Source organism: Daphnia pulicaria, chromosome 1 (assembly GCF_021234035.1).
Source record: "Daphnia pulicaria isolate SC F1-1A chromosome 1, SC_F0-13Bv2, whole genome shotgun sequence".
Lineage (NCBI taxonomy): Eukaryota > Metazoa > Arthropoda > Branchiopoda > Diplostraca > Daphniidae > Daphnia > Daphnia pulicaria.
In genome coordinates, this window is record NC_060913.1 from 10,878,432 (window position 1) to 10,894,061 (window position 15,630).

At 45.5% G+C, this 15,630-nt stretch overlaps 2 protein-coding genes across 3 annotated transcripts; both read left to right on the plus strand.

Annotated features, from left to right (window-relative positions):
- Window positions 1–18: 18 nt before the first annotated feature.
- Window positions 19–6,962, plus strand: LOC124346968 (proton-coupled folate transporter-like). Its single transcript, XM_046798419.1, has 7 exons — window positions 19–143; window positions 228–611; window positions 673–1,244; window positions 1,314–1,637; window positions 1,702–1,858; window positions 1,952–6,216; window positions 6,382–6,962. The coding sequence occupies exons 2-6, from the start codon at window positions 256–258 to the stop codon at window positions 2,028–2,030; spliced, it is 1,488 nt and encodes a 495-aa protein (XP_046654375.1). The 5' UTR covers window positions 19–143; window positions 228–255; the 3' UTR covers window positions 2,031–6,216; window positions 6,382–6,962.
- Window positions 6,963–7,074: 112 nt separating this feature from the next.
- LOC124344404 (calphotin-like) lies at window positions 7,075–15,445 on the plus strand. Of its 2 annotated transcripts, none has more exons than XM_046797950.1 (5): window positions 7,075–7,317; window positions 7,394–8,638; window positions 10,941–11,096; window positions 11,263–11,397; window positions 11,889–15,445. In XM_046797950.1, the coding sequence occupies exons 3-5, from the start codon at window positions 10,986–10,988 to the stop codon at window positions 15,258–15,260; spliced, it is 3,618 nt and encodes a 1,205-aa protein (XP_046653906.1). In that variant the 5' UTR covers window positions 7,075–7,317; window positions 7,394–8,638; window positions 10,941–10,985; the 3' UTR covers window positions 15,261–15,445. The 2 variants fall into 2 exon arrangements, with proteins under 2 accessions (XP_046653906.1, XP_046653898.1); XM_046797942.1 differs by having other exon boundaries at window positions 7,076–7,317; window positions 10,936–11,096.
- Window positions 15,446–15,630: the final 185 nt, after the last annotated feature.

Below are 15,630 nucleotides of genomic sequence, written 5' to 3' on the forward strand. Positions count from 1 at the left end.
CCTCAAACGATTAGTGTGGGGCCCTAGCTACTCTTCATAATTTCGCTATGTTTGACCGATCGACTTGTTAGCCTCTAGTCTGTACTTTTTTAAAAAGCGTGTCAGTAGCAATTCAGAGATCCAGTGAACAGTTTGTTTTCGAGGTAACGCTTCAATTTACAAAATAAATAAATAAAACAATGACAACCATAAATTTTATCTTTATTAATTCAAATTTGTTCATTCAGCTTCCTTATTAAAGTAATATTGGGTATCATGGAACGCTCAGTGTCAGATGCCTCCTCCACTGACCTGGTGACATCAACAGATTCATTTACTCCAGCAGCTCCGGCAGCTAACAGATTAGATAGATTTAAAAATGTTATAGCTATTGTGACAGTTGAACCTGTATTATTCTTGTATATGCTAGCAACATTTATGCAGTATTCAGTATTTCAAGATTTAGTGTATCAGAAGACTTGTCAGAGCAATTTCAATTCTTCAGTGTGCCAAAACCTCAACAACAACAGCTATGCACTAGATGTTGTTCAAGAACAGGCTTCTCATTGGATTCTTGGCTCTACAGCAGCCCTAACTATCCCCTCAATAATTGTTGCTAATTATCTTGGATCGTGAGTTATCTAAATATCTTTAGATTTTCTTCTACGGACTAACATATTATTTATGTTGCAGGTATTCTGACTTGTATGATCGAAAGTGGCCAATTCTCTTTCCAGCATGTGGCATGGTGCTTGCAAGCATTGTCTACATTCTCATGTCCTTGTATGATTCCATTCCAGTTTCTATGATTGTTCTGGCTAGTTTTCTGTCTGGAATATTTGGAGGTTTTGTTAGCTGTATCATGAGTGTCATGAGCTACATTTCGGCTGTTACGAGCGAAGAGAGCCGCTCATTGCGAGTAGCCATGTTAGAGGCTATGACTTTCTGTGGCGGGACCGTGGGGCCCTTTATCGGTGGTGCCTTACTAGGAGCAACTCAAAGCCATGCTGCTGTCTTCCTTGTGATTATGGCCTTTTATGTACTAGTTATCCTTTACGTAATCTTCTTGGTGCCGTCGGTTAAGGATGATCGATCCGCCGACGAGCAATTAATCCTGACCTCCGAAAATTACTGTCGAAAACTCTTTAGTTGCCATCACTTTCAATCAAGTTTGCAAACCTGTTTCAAGCCTCGTCCCAATAATCGACGCCGGAACCTTCTTCTTCTCATAGCTTGCGCACTTATAACTATGACCGTTACAGCAGGTAATATATTTGAATTCTTCCCCGATCACAAAATAAAAAACATTTAACGACGTTATGATTGATTGCTAGGTGAAATGGACGTAGCTTATCTTTTCACAAAGGATGACCCACTTTACTGGAGTTATGAAACCTACAGTTATTATTTCGGGTTGAAATTCGGAGTTGGCGCGCTTTCGCTAATCGCCTTATCCCCAGTGGTCCGCCGATTAAAACTACAGGAGGCCATCACCTGCTGCATCGGTCTTGTCTCCAAAGCCGCTGGGTTGGTCCTGCACGGCTTCGCAACAACCAATGCCATGATGTTTTGTGTCCCATTTCTTTCAATGTTCAACACTTTTTGCCTACCATCCATTCGCTCACTTTTGTCTAAACAGGTCGATCCCAATGAATTAGGTCTGTAGAATTTCGTTTAGGAAACATTTATTCTGATTCTAACTCTTTATTTTTCATTTGATAGGAAAGCTGTTTGCATTTGTTGCTTCCATTGAAAATATTTGCACGTTGCTTGGCTCGATCGTGTTCAACATCCTTTACCCGCTGACACGATCTATATTCCGTGGGTTCACCTTCGAGTTGGCCGCTATTATGCTGATCATCCCACTAGTCATAATGAGGTAATCTGATTCCAAGTCGTCAACTTTCTCTTCCGTCCGTTCTATATAGATCTTTTTTCTCCTTTTTACTATTAATTTCTATGTGGTCATCAGCTACTTGAGTTACCAAATGAAGAGGGAGCTTTATTACGTTTCTTCTGCGGCAGCCCGTCGATCTGACACTTCAGCGTGAAGGAGAACAAGTAAGATCGTCGACCTTTTCCGTACAAAATCTCAAGAGAAGAAATTTGTTAGAGATTTAGGGGTCTATAAAAAGACCCGCGTAACAGCAATCAAACGAAGTAAGAGAGAGAGAGAAAAAAAAGAAACTATGTACTCGATATGTTTTTGATATTCTATGACGAATAGTTTATTTGTTGTATTCTCCCACCGATTTCGTCGAGTCGTCACGTGCGATTCGTTCGGGAAAAAAAAAACAGATTTCGGACAATCGATGCGGCTATTTGGAAATTTACTCACATTCATCATTGAAACAAAAAAATATGAGGAAAACAAAATTGTGATAGGTTTGGTTGCATGCGCATTGATTGCGCATTAAAGACAAAGCCGAATTACCCGCATCCTTGTGGGTTATCGAACAGCCGATTGTAAAGAGAAAAACAAAAATGGTCTTTCTCTTTTTTGTTTTTTTGGCAAGGAAAGAAAAGAGAAGAAGCAGCACAGAGGAGAAAACAAACCCACATCTGCATCGTATCTCCTGCCATTTTCTCTGGCGAGAGTTACGACCGAAATCAGTTTTCTCCCCAGTCCGGGTCACGCGCATCAGTTGAAACTGGAACGATTTGAAACATTGGGCGTTCGCCTGTGAAACATTTGGAATTGTCGTGTCAATGAATGAATGTCGTGCTGCGTTTCAATCTTTTCGAGAAAGAACAATGGGCAAAACTCTGTGCATTGAAAGTGAGCCAAAGAAGAACAATTGAAACCTTGAAAAAATCCCCCCCCAAACAGAGAAATGGTGTGCTTAGTGGCACCCGATTGTTTCCTTTTCAAAGTGCATAATGACGAAACAAGTAGTATACGACAGTGAACCCTTCCGCCTCGGTTCATCGCTCAGAATACAGTCTGTACAGGAAAAAGCAGAGTCGTCCGTGACCTTGTCACGTCACGTGGCCTACTTCTTCAGGCCAAGACAACGCAAGCTCTTTTGTTTTTAGTTACAGACCAAGCCAAGCGGATCTCCGCTTTTTTGTCTAAAGGAAAATGCCACTCTTTTAAAAAGCCACTTGGAAATGTGCGCTATTACTTCTGGACCTGGCAGCGAAATTTTAGGTAATGCCTATGGTCAAAAGAACATTAGACCTCCCGTCGGTTCTCGAGATTCAACCATTTGAATGCAAAGCCTCTGCCAAGCCAAAGAAACTTTACATAAAATAATCCAGTAAAAAAAAAGAGCTGCGAATGATACAAGTCCGTTTGATTATTCATGAACCGGTTGTTGCGTGCTGATGTTGTTTCGTCCCCTTGGCCAAGTGTCGCGGCTGGCCATGATTTACCTTAAATAGTTACATACGAGCGCGTACTTTATTTGGTTAAATAATTGCGGTGTATATAATAGACACGCCCGCTCCTTCAACTCTCCTCTGCTGATTGGAATAAGCCAGGTAACTCAATCTGGAGTAATCTATTCATATCAGGTATAATCTGTTGACATATGATCCGGCTGTGTGCCCTTTTAAGGGTTCGAACAGGATTTGAGCACTTTAAACACTTCGTTTGCATCAACGATGGTGTCAACCTACTTTTTTTTTTTTTTTTTTTTTACGAGCACCTCGTCAATTTCAAACTCTCCTTGCCACTCTTGACACACTCTCCCGCGGTCGGTCGGTCGGTCGTTCGTTCGCTCCATTCGTCTATCTATACGTGAGTCTCTCGAGAGTGCAACAGTCACGACAGGTTCAAATGTCATTCGTCACGTCATGTGAGAATTGCTGTTCCGCAGAGAGTGGCCTTGCCTATTTTGGCTGGCTCAACAGGAAGACGAAGGAACAGGTGTCGTTAGGTAATCATCAAGCAGTTTGCTAGGTGGTCGTGAACATGCAGCACAGGCATTATTACGACGGGAAGGACTAGACGAGCTTCGAGTTGAACGCGGGTAAAAGCTTCAAGAGAACGAGGAAACCGTCTCCTCACGAAAGTCAGAAATGTCGGAGAAAACCAAACGACTGGAAAGCCGCCGCCGCACGGAACTATTCATCTTCTTTCCACGACGTTGGAACTGGGACGCGCGCGTATTAAATGGGTATTAAAAAGAAGAAGGGAGAAAAGTAAACGGGGAAAGGAATTGACGCGGTACCGCCGGACATGGCGAAGGTTCGTATAATTAATATCGTACTACACGTCGCCCGGGAATTTCTCGTGATGGGATCCTCACGCGCCGAGCTGATTCTTCATCCTTCCATTTCTCATCAGATTGGTGAAAGTCGAAATGGTACAGCGTAGTACGTGACGCTTTGCTAAAATTTGCCGATAAATAAAATGATTGTTTATTAGCCTTTTCTTTCTATTTGAATTGGTTTCCCCTGCGGATATCGGACGCACAGGTGCGGCCGATGGTAACGGCACCGTGTCGGCACCGATCTGTCGATTCACTCTTTTGGAGAATAATTTAAAAATAAATTCGTTCATCCTCCAAAGGGAGGATCGCTGTCAGTTCCAGTCTGACAGGAAAAAAACAAAATTTATTGTTCCAAGTGGGAGATCTTCTACAAAGAAGAGAAGAAAAAAAAAGCTCCAGAAGAACCGAAATGTATTAAGACGAAATTTACATCGGCGACGTTGATGGTGGCAGCCCTGGGCAACACCGAATGCAGGCCAAGGATCTAACTCAACCGAGAAACGTTGCCGAGCGTGATGGATCACTACACCGTCATAAGTCTGAGCATATTTCAACCGAACGCGTTTGCCAGCAGAGCAGCACAAAACTGGTTTGCCGTGCAACGCATAAGTCATCAGTGACAGCAGCTACTCTGCATGTTGTCACAACACTCAACAACACTTTCAAACCGTACTATTTGCACAACAAAGAAGTTGGATGAGAAAATTTCCATTCTCGCTTGAATAACAATGCGGGAGTGTTGGTGCGTTTCAGCCAACACGTACTCGGTAGGTACGACAAGAGCCAAGTGACCGGAAATGTCTGACCGCAACTTGAGCAACTCTATGGTAAGTCGTAAACGCAGTTCTTATTAGCCGCCTGTACAATTACCCAGGCAACTCTTATTCTGTTTGTTCCTTTTTTATTGACTGAAGGTAAATAAACTATTCAAGCGCGTCCAACGTCCTACACTCGCACAGGTGAAAGTTATCCTCGACAGCCTTCGGTTGTTGAAACAAGAGGGAACTTTTTGAACAATTGGGAATAATCTGAAAGTGGTATGTACAACAAAGCAGACATCGCCTATAGAGATTTGAAGAGTTTATCGGGCGTTAAAGATTCGCGGCAAACTTTTCGAAATCTAATCACGAGAACGAGGTTAACTCGACTATCGCCAGGGTATTTAGGGCTGCCGCTTTCTGATTTCATTCAAGAATGCAGACGTTTCATAGCCGGCTCGACATGATGACTCTTGACTTAGTCATCCTTAAACAATTTTACGTCGCATCAGCCTGTCTCTCCTTTTCTGTGTAGAATTTTTTCTTTTTTTTAAAGAATCGTTTAAAGAGTTTCTCCGTCAACTATTTTTGTGCTGTACACAATAATTTAAAGGAGAGAGAAAAAAATCATCTTTACCTTAAAGGAATTGGGCGGATGTCTCGACTCTCCGAGACCCGAGAGTTATGAAAAACATGCTGCCCCCATGAATAACGAGCATAATATTTGTGTTGTTTTTCTTTTACTTGCTTGTTTTATTTTCTCTTACGCACACAGTGCCTCGAGCAATTAAGTATGAATGGAATTTTCATCTAGAGGGAGATTTTTTAGATTTTTTCACGCCCGAGGTTTTGATTTTCTCACGAATGGCACATTCTTCTTCTTATTTTTTCTTCAATGGCTTCTTTCTTTTTTCTAATAACAGTGGGAGCAGGTTTCACTGGCAACGTATACTTGTTGACAAACGTGGCAAGTTTCATTTTCGTCTGCTATTGTGGTCGGTCGGCATTACCGAGTGTTATTACGAAATTCTACGATAAAAAAGCTACCAATGTGAAGATTGAGTCTACGCCATCATAAAAATAAATAGTGAACATGTTTTCCTTTCGATTTTTTATTGCCTTGTGCCTTGTGTTAATGATGATTGAAAACACATTGTCAACGGGCGAAAACGCACTGCAAACGTCCAACGACGATGTACAAAAGAAAGCGTTAGAAACTCAAAATCATGCCAACAATTCCGGTACTTCCACGATCCCGATAGGTATGTCGTTTTTACACATTTTTTGCTTTTAATCATTGCATTTAATTTTTATTTGGCCATTCACTTTCTGTTTTGAATCAGTTTCATTCCTTTTTCTATTTCATCATGCCTTTTCACTTGATTGCATAAGTGGGTAATTGCAATTTTCCCGTTGTGCAATTGCAGTTGGTAAAAATGAATCCCCAAACAATCAAACATGGAATTATGGATCCAGCTTCATTCCGAACAAGGATGCCCTGATCAGAAGCACATACGTCTTTGGCGGTCTCTGCTTCTTGGCCATTCTCTACTTTGTCTTTAGGACTTGCCGTTTAAGAAGAAGAAGGGGAAGTAGCAGAAGAACAGGCACTCGCAAGTATCGTCCTCTCAATTCAGGAGCTGGCAGCCAAGAAATGGAGCCTCTTGGAGATGGTGGTGATGATGACGAAGATGAAGACACACTGTTTGACTCCCAGCCCTCCACTGTAACTCACCCACCTCCTTCTCTGGGTATCTGAGTAGACCATTAATAGCCATTTCCTTAACAGATATTCACATTTAAACTGGTATTTAATTATTTCCCCATGTCTTAACACTTTACAGCATTATAAAGGTATTTGTGTGCGTGTAATTTTTTTGTTAACAGTAGGATTCCACGTCAAACGTACGTTCATAAGAACGCACCGCGGTCCACTCGTGCATTCCTATTCCATGTAGCTCTTGTAAAAAGCATTATGAAAGATAAAATTTTTTTTCTTTCGATTGTAGCAGCGTCGAATATAAAGTCTCTTTTTTTTTTCTTGTTGCAAAATGTCATTTACATTTTTTAAATGATAAAAAAAAAAAAAAGAAAATGTTGTTATTCGTGCGGATCTTTTGGCTCAACCGTGCGGCGGGGAACACCGCTCGAGATTTTCTCCCACCACGAGTCGATAAATTCAAAAGAACCTTATTGATAACCAGAGACTACTAGCAGGACAAAAACGGCAAAAAGCTTTCCAAGCCTGAAGCGTCCAAGGACTGAGATAGCCTACTTTTTCTTCCCCCCTCCGTCTTCCTACTGCTTCCAATCGCCGCGGCTTGTAAACGACCAGACGGAAAGGCAACGATGCGCGTCAATTGGTAAATATATGCCAAATGCACTGCTCTGTAGTGATTGACAATTGTGATTGCCTAATCATTGTTCGTATCGTTCAAGGAAAGCGTGACTGGTGGCTAACTTCTTTTGGTCGGCGGAGCAACGTGGAATACAATAATATAGCTGACGGGCCGCGGGGATGGATGTCAGTAGGTTACGCACTCAAAGGCTTCTGGCTGCTTCATCTGACTATGAGATGCCCTTCTGCCTCTCCATCCATCCAACGGGTCGCTTTTTTATTTTATTTTATTTTATCTGGACTCACACAGGGCCATGTGCCAGCTAGGTTAGGTCAACGCTCAGGTATGGCCATCTGAGAGAGCAGAGAGCCCATGCTGTTGTGTTGTGTACAATCAAGCGCGCGTTGCCGGGAGCGAGAAGAGCCCACCCATTGCCTGTTAAAGAGATGATGACTGTGCCGGAGCTGCTTGCCGACCGTGGATGATGGGAGGATAAAAAAGATCCAATTGTGTTGCAAGCGTTTAGAACGAAAAAATGGTGTTTCCTTCTCTCTGGCCGGCCGGATGGTCCGCCGGGAACGGGTCAGTGGACACTCGGCTATATTTTTGGTTGCGCCGCAATGGCCGGCAAGAAGGTGGAGCTGAATGTCCCCCTTCCATCTTAATCGGTCGCCCAGCGTGCCTACCTGCCTCGTGTGTGCGTGTACACACACACACACTGTACAGGTGCATCTAAGAAAAAATCTAGGACGTTGTTACCTGCTGCCCTATTGCCTGCGTACCTTACCTTTGCCTTTTGTCTTCTTCTTCTTCCTCTTCTTTCGGAGAGGAGGAGGAACGAGAGGGTGGTAACCTGAAGCGCTCGTCTCTCTCTCTCTCCACCCACTCGACTCGTTCTGTGTGTCATCGACGTCGGCCTTGTCTGACCGAGTTTTTTCTCTCTCAAACCGACTCCCTCAACCAACTCCACCACCTCCTCTTAGCCACAAGCACCGGCACTCCCGCATGGGAAAAAGGAAAAAGAAAACTCCCGCCTCTTGTCTTGCTTCATCCAGCTAAAGCTCTGCTGCTTTGGCTCTGGAACAGGACGAATCAAACCCGGACGGAGTGGAACCTAACGTCGGCAGTCTTCCTTCAACTCTTCGAGAGCTCAAGTACCTACCTCGTCGGCTCCAGCGGAATTTGTCACCACTCGAACAACTCTCATCTCATCCGCGATTTTATCACCGAGAGCCCAAAGTGGTTGTTTTTAAAAAACGAGTGCTGCTGTCCACTTCGCTTTTCTATTCCGTTCAAGTGATCAGTGCGACTCCTTCTGCTCCGTGTTAGCCGCCTTAACCTTCAGGTAAGTTCCAAATTTTTCTCCCATTTATTACCGTTTGATTTGATGGCGCATTTGTTGTGATGTGCCCATTTGAACATGGCAACTGGAAAGAAAAACAAGTCGTGCGCAGTTTCCAATCGATTTACCTGACCAGACGAGAGAGAGAGAGAGAGAAAGAAAGAAGGAAACCAAAGTCACAAACAAACAAACAAAATAAAGTAGCGGGAGGAGAGCGAAGAGGAGGTGACCGCTGACCGGTTGACCTCCATTTGGACCGGCAGAGTGTGAATACCTTTTTGGTCATTCCTCTTCGTGCAGCACGTCTTCCCTTTTTAGACCTTCGTCACACATTTTGTTTGTTTTTTTTCCTCCTTCAATTCATTTAAGTATCAACACAACCAAAATATTCCACCCGACAAAGTTGTGAAAAATTTCGACGACCAAAAATAATTTTGTTTGAGGTCCTTCTAAATTTTTGTGACGGACCTGTTTTGTGTTTCTACAAAACCGGTTTTGGGTTTTTTTTTTTTAAATATTGTATGTATGTATGTTCAATAATTTTCATTGCCCTATCCGGGACGCTTCCGCAGCGACTCCCCTCCGCTTCCAGCACATACGCATTCCGATGTGCGGCAGGTTGCTCCGGCCCTAAGGCGGAAGAGGGGCCCGCGTGCACCTTGAACACACCTTCACATATAAAATTGTTATTTTATATATAGAGATAGATATAGATAATAATATTAGGCAATATATAGGTCACCAGGTATCTCTTTATATTTTTATTGCCCAATTCTCGGAATAGTTTTAGATTTTTGGTTTGTGATAAGTTCGCGGCTGGAAACTTATTTCGAATGAATCACGAACGTTCGTGATATCGGATTTATGTGTTTTCCTACTTCCACCCCCAACAATCAACCAATTGTATTTATTCCACTTCCTCAATTGCCCAGATAGGAATCAATAACGACCAATTGACTGTGGTAGATAATCGACATTTTGATTGGTAGCCCGCAACCATCGAATCGTTCCCCGACTGAAACTTTCTCCCTTCGTTCTATAAGAGTTATGCCTTTGCTACCCCCGCACGTCTAGAGACCGTTTTCTTCAGACGTGTGGGAATCTGATGGGCTCGTGATTCCGGGAGCTGTGCAGCTCGTCGCCTTTCGTGTGCAACTACACACTTGTCGAAATGGCGTGAAAGTAAATGAGCGGAAGAGAGGACGTGACGAAACCGAAACAAAAAAAAAAACTCCAGGCTCATTGAGACGGAAAGAGAAAGAAGCGAAAGGTGGTGGGCGCACTAGTTTTTACGAGCCCAGTCCGCTTCTCATCAGCCCACCTGTAGCGTGAAATAAAAACATTAAAAGGAAAAGACAGAAGAAAGAAAGAAAGAAAAAAGAATCCCTCTCCGACACGGGAGAAAGCTGCGGTCATCAGATCAGATATGAGTTTTTGGTTTCTTCTTCTTCTTTTACGTGAAAGCCGAAGTGCTCCGGTGTGGGATGCAGAACAGGTGCGCACACATCCCGACCCATATTTATTTTAAAAGACAAATCCATTTTCTTTTTTTTTTCTGGTTGGGATTTTCATCTTTTTTTTTTTTTTCTTCTTCTTCACCTGTCAGGTTTCGTGTGTGCGTGTTCTTTTTGTTGTTTCTTTCATCTTGATGTGCTTTCATTCGTTTACATTTTCACTTGACCTAAATAACTTTAGAGGGGCGGGCAAGAAGAAGAAGAAGAAGAAGACAGATCCATAGAACTATGCAAATCGAGCATTGTTCTCTTTTGTTTTTTTCTTCTTGTTGATTTCGTATAGCTGAACTATCTTCTTCATAATGGAATAACCCCGGAAACTGTAACGTTCACGAATTTATAGACGTCGAGATAGTACGGGCAGATAATATGCAGATGAATCGATTTCACCTGGCAGATAATTGGTCGAACAGAGGAGGTTGCCAAAAATCGGTACACTGCAGGTGTTTCACGGTCGTTGATCTCGACTGAGCGCTAATTTATATAGATGGAAGCGTCCGATATTACCTGTCTAGTCCATCAAAGAAGTCAATGAGCCTCGCCAAATTTTTACCACCGTCGCCGGAGCGTCGCTTATTTCGTCACACCAATTAACCTGGGTAAAACCTAATCACATTTCGTGTGACGTTCTTTGCAGCGCATCGGTCCACTGACCCACTAACTTCTCTCTCTCTCTCTCTCGATCTCTCTGGTTACTTTGAGGAACTTGACACTTGTCTCTTTTGTTATTTATTTATTTAAACAATTTGAGTCTTTTCGAGACTAAAGTTTCTATTTCTATAAAAGGTTAGTTTCTGCTCGGTGGACCCAATTGGTCCAGAGACCAGACGGCAAACATGCTGGCACCACAAAGTTGTTTGACGGTGATGGCCGTCTTGATGGGAGCAGTTCCGCTTCACTTGGCTTTCCCATCTGGCCAAACTTGGTTCATTCATCACTCGGGTCAGGTAATAAACAGAAAACACACAAACGAATGCAACGACGTAGATAACACTACATCACGGCGAACGTGAGAGACTGTGTTGCCGTTTTATTTTCGCCATTTCTTTTATTATTTTTTCTTCGTTTGAAATATTATTTATGGCCATGTGTTCTCTCCTCGATCGTTATCAGGTAGCCCGGCCGGTTATGATCAATTCCAGTCCCGTCTCCGACGAGTTCCCCATTCCGCGCTTCGCACTGCCAGAACAAACAGCCTCGCGGCGCCAAGACGGGCCTTTCCAAGCATCGGGTTCCAACAACCTTCAGGTACTATAGAGAATAACAACGCGATCTAACTGTACACACATCCTTCGCACCGAAAAAAGACGGAAAAATTGGCACACATTTCAAGTCATGTTTTTGTCCGACTCCCGTTTTCGTCCCGTACGTGGTTTGTCCCTTCATGGACGTGCGTATAATGGCCCGATGATAAAAGCCCGGCCCCGTGATTTTTCAACCGACGACTTCGTGCACATATATATACATACAATTTTGTTTAGCGCAGTACGTTATTTCTTTTGTATGCGGTGTGTCGCCATTGTTCTTTTGTTCGGTTCCGTGATGACCCCGATTTTTCTCCCGCCGATGGTCATTTTCAAGAAAAGAACTATCCATCAACATTCCATGACTGTGCTTTAATCAAGGAACAAAAGACTTTGTCATTGTGTCTGGCGATATTCGTTGAATTGAAATATTTTTTAAAAAATCTGTTTTATCCTTCACTAATAAATCCTGTTTCTTTTTTCCGGTTCGGTTAGAATGAACCTCCAGTGCACGTGAAACCGGGAGACAAGGTGTCGTTGATCGTGCGTAACCAAAACCCACTGGAAGCCCAAAAGTTCGTCGACGTCGGGGCGCTGCTTATGGACTTGCAGAGGATGCCACCAGCTTCGGATGGATCGTATCACGTCTTCCTCGCGCCACCCAACTACCCCCAACCGACTGGAGGCCAAAAGTTTGACGTGACCTACGTCGGTGCCCCGCAGCGGGAGCAGCAGACGGTGTCAGACCCACGCAATCCGCACCCACCTCTTTTCGTGGCCCCGCTCGATTACAGCGTTCCGCAAGGCTACGGACGTGTGCAAATTCCCATACAAAACGTCAAGTTTGCCCTCAACTCACCATTCCAGCAGGTTCAGCAACAGCCGGCACAGTTTCAGCAACCCCAACAACAGTTTAGACAACCCCAGCCGCAGTTCCAGCCAACGCAGCAGCAGCCAATCCAGCCTGTGCAGTTTCAGCAACCTCAGCCGGTGCAGTTCCAGCAACCTCAGCCGGTGCAGTTCCAGCAACCGCAGGTTGTGCAATTCCAGCCTCCTCAACTTCAGCCGGTGCAATTCCAGACACCTCAACCGCCTCAGTTCCAGACACCTCAACCAGTGCAGTTCCAGCCACAATTCCAGCCCTCTCAGCCACAATTCCAGCCCTCTCAGCCGCAATTCCAGCCTCCTCAACCACAGTTCCAGCCCATTCCAGCGCAACAACCGCAATTCCAACCGCAATTCCAGAAACAAACTGTCGTTTCCGAATTCCAACGGCCACAGTTCCAACAGCCTCCTCCTCCTTCCAGCTTTGAGCAATCTCTATCCGATATCCGGCTCCAAACTGGATTCGTTCCGTTCCAAACTTTGGAAGAAACCAGTACATCTCCTCCAGTAACTCAACCGGCTCCTCCACCTCCCCCACCAACTCAACCAGCTCCTCCACCAGCTCCCAAGGAGCCACTCGTCTTGGCCGTCGAGTCACCGGAATTTTTGGAACTCATCAAACCCCGCCCAGCTCCAATAGTTGTCGAAGTCGTTGAGAATGCCCCAGTGTCCGAAATTCCTCAGCCAGCGACCCAGTCCCCAGTAGTCGTTCCACCTGAAGAGAAAGTAGCACCGGTCGTTGAATCGAAACCGGTCTCATCACCGGCTATTATTCCGGCTTCTTTCGAATCGGCGCCCGAGGTTCCCGCTAATACAGTCACATTAATTCCACCACCACAGGAAGACGCTCCCCTGCCGGCCCCCACTCCCGCGTTCGAGCAGACAATTCCGGCCGCCACTCCCATTCCGGCACCGGAAATTTCAGGAGTCACTGAAACCACCCAAACTCGTCCGCTGAAGAAACGACCAATTAATCGAATTCCTTTGGAAGGCGGAGTTCCCCAATGGCCGGATTTCCAGGCAGTTCGTCAGCGTCAGCAACTCCAGCGTCAGCAAAACCGAAAGAAGATTACTCCGTCTTCCGCCAACAACTTCGAACCCATTCTGAGCCAAACTCAACCCGATGCGCCGGTAGATCCAACCTCTTTCGGCCAGAAGATTCGCAACAAAGTTAAGACCAATTCCTTGGTCTCGCCGCCGCTTCCTGTTCCGGTTGAACCGCAAGTCGTCTTAGAACAACCAAAGGCTCAATCGTTCATTGTCGAACCCGCCGCTGTTGAACAAACACATCACGACTCGTTTGATCTTGACCCTCCAGTCGTCGAACGTGACGAATCGTTCCAGACACTCGAGTCACAAAACGCCGCTTCCGGCAACCAACGCGGACGCATTCGTTTCAACAGGCCCAATAGCTTGAACGTCATTCCGGCTGAAGTTTCGACGCCTCCACCAGTCCGTCACACCGTCAGCACTTTGGTCGGTGGAAGAGGCCGCATACGAATCAATTCCAACAGTTTCACCACCCCTACGCCCACGACTGCCGGACCGACTTTAGCTGCCACGGAAGCATCCACGGCGGCTCCTACAACTGTTCAGACGGCAGCACCAACAGTCGCAGCTACGACAACGCCAACAGTCGCAGCTACGACAGCATCCACAACGCCGGAAGCAACGACTGTTGCAGCAACAGTTCCCACGGTCGCCCCGACAGCTTCTCGACTTGTTGATCCGGTGGTTACCGAGGGACCCGCTCTCGAAGAGGAAATCATTAGAGGAGACAGTCCTATTGTACTAGTCGAGGAAAGTGTTCCAGTCGCCGAGGAAGAAGAAGACGTTCCTTTAGAAGAAGAAGAGGAAGAAGAACTAGCGGTTTTGGAAGATGAGAAGTCCGTCGAACCGGCCGAGAAGCCTTGGTCTCCCTACGAGGCCATCCAGCGTCAAAGAGAGACGACTGTTGAACCAGAAGCGGCCAGTCAGGTCGTTTCCAGCAATGATCAGCCACTCCGCATCCGCGGGAAAACCACTTTCACCTCCTCGAGGATCCCTCTTCCACCTGTCAGGCCGGAAGTTGGAAACCGACCGGTCGTTCTCCGACCTGCAGCTTCCATTAGGCGACCATTGCCTCCAACCATCCGCATTACAAAGCCCGTCTTCGATATCCAAGGGCAAGAAAATATTCGCTCGCAGGAGGATTTCATTGCCCCGCAATCACTGGAATTCGGCATCCGCGATGGAGTTGAATCTAAACCTATTTTGATCAATAATTCGCCGGCCCAATTCTTGCTTCCGGTTGGTCGACGTGTCCCTGAAACGCGACCTGGAATTCAGAACATCCGGATCGGTCGCCCGACCACGCAGGCCCCTTCGACAACTACCACCACCACCACCACCACCACCACCGAGGCTCCCGTCGAAGAAGAACCAGTCGATGCCTTCCAGCAGGAAGCCGACGAATTAGTGACGGACGAACCCCTTGCCAACGACCAATTATTGCCAGAAGAAGAAGAAGAAGGCGAAGGAGAACTAGTAGAAGAAGAAGTCGAAGAGGAGATCCTTACGGATGAAGTCGAAGGAGAAGAGAACGAAGAGTTTGTCGAAACTGTCGATGAAACCGAGCCCGTCGTGTCTTCAACTGCGGCTCCTACGGTCACGACGGCCGAGGCGTTTTCAGAACTTGTCGAAGAACAGGAGGAAGCTGAAGTGGACCCAGTCGTCGTGGAGGAAACCAACAAATCGGCGGAGCCCATCACGACCACGACAGAGGCGCCAGTGGTCATCGAGGAGTCAATCGTTCCGGTGGAAGAGGAAGTCGAAGAAGATGGCGCCATCGAATTGGCCGCAGGTAACCACGTTGACGATTTGTCGAACCCGAGCGAATCGTCCGATGACGAACGCCAAGTGCTGGGCGTTTCCACGGCAACTGAAGTATCTCTTATGTACGAGCTCTGCTACAGAGGCCGCTGCGTCCGCGTTCATGAATAAGAAATGACGCCGCCCTGCCACCAGCGTTGCAGTCGAATGTCTGTGTGTGTTTTCTGAAATATTTTATGAAGTAACTTGATTGTCAATTTACGTGTCCCCCCCCCCTCCACCCAAGTCCAGTACTGCTCAACAATTCCCGTTGGCACGGTATAATCGCAATGTAAAAACAAACAAAAAAACAATTTTAAAAAAAGACGAAGAATTATCGAACGTACGCAATCGGAATGAGAATCAGCAGCTTGCGCACGGCTGGCCCGTTGGATGAGGCGGAATTAATAATTGTCATGTTCACGCTAGTTATATGAAAACGACTTTAAATAGCCTCCCCGTATACAGATGAAGGTGACAAAATTCCAAAATAAGATACCAT

Excerpts from the sequence above, each read along its gene's own strand:
- LOC124346968 (XM_046798419.1), top strand. The coding sequence starts at position 256 with ATGGAACGCTCAGTGTCAGATGCCTCCTCCACTGACCTGGTGACATCA. Across the intron at positions 612-672 it reads GTTGCTAATTATCTTGGATC|GTATTCTGACTTGTATGATC; the intron begins GTGAGTTATCTA and ends TTTATGTTGCAG. Across the intron at positions 1,859-1,951 it reads ATCCCACTAGTCATAATGAG|CTACTTGAGTTACCAAATGA; the intron begins GTAATCTGATTC and ends TGTGGTCATCAG.
- LOC124344404 (XM_046797950.1), top strand. The coding sequence starts at position 10,986 with ATGCTGGCACCACAAAGTTGTTTGACGGTGATGGCCGTCTTGATGGGA. Across the intron at positions 11,097-11,262 it reads TCATTCATCACTCGGGTCAG|GTAGCCCGGCCGGTTATGAT; the intron begins GTAATAAACAGA and ends GATCGTTATCAG. Across the intron at positions 11,398-11,888 it reads CGGGTTCCAACAACCTTCAG|AATGAACCTCCAGTGCACGT; the intron begins GTACTATAGAGA and ends CGGTTCGGTTAG.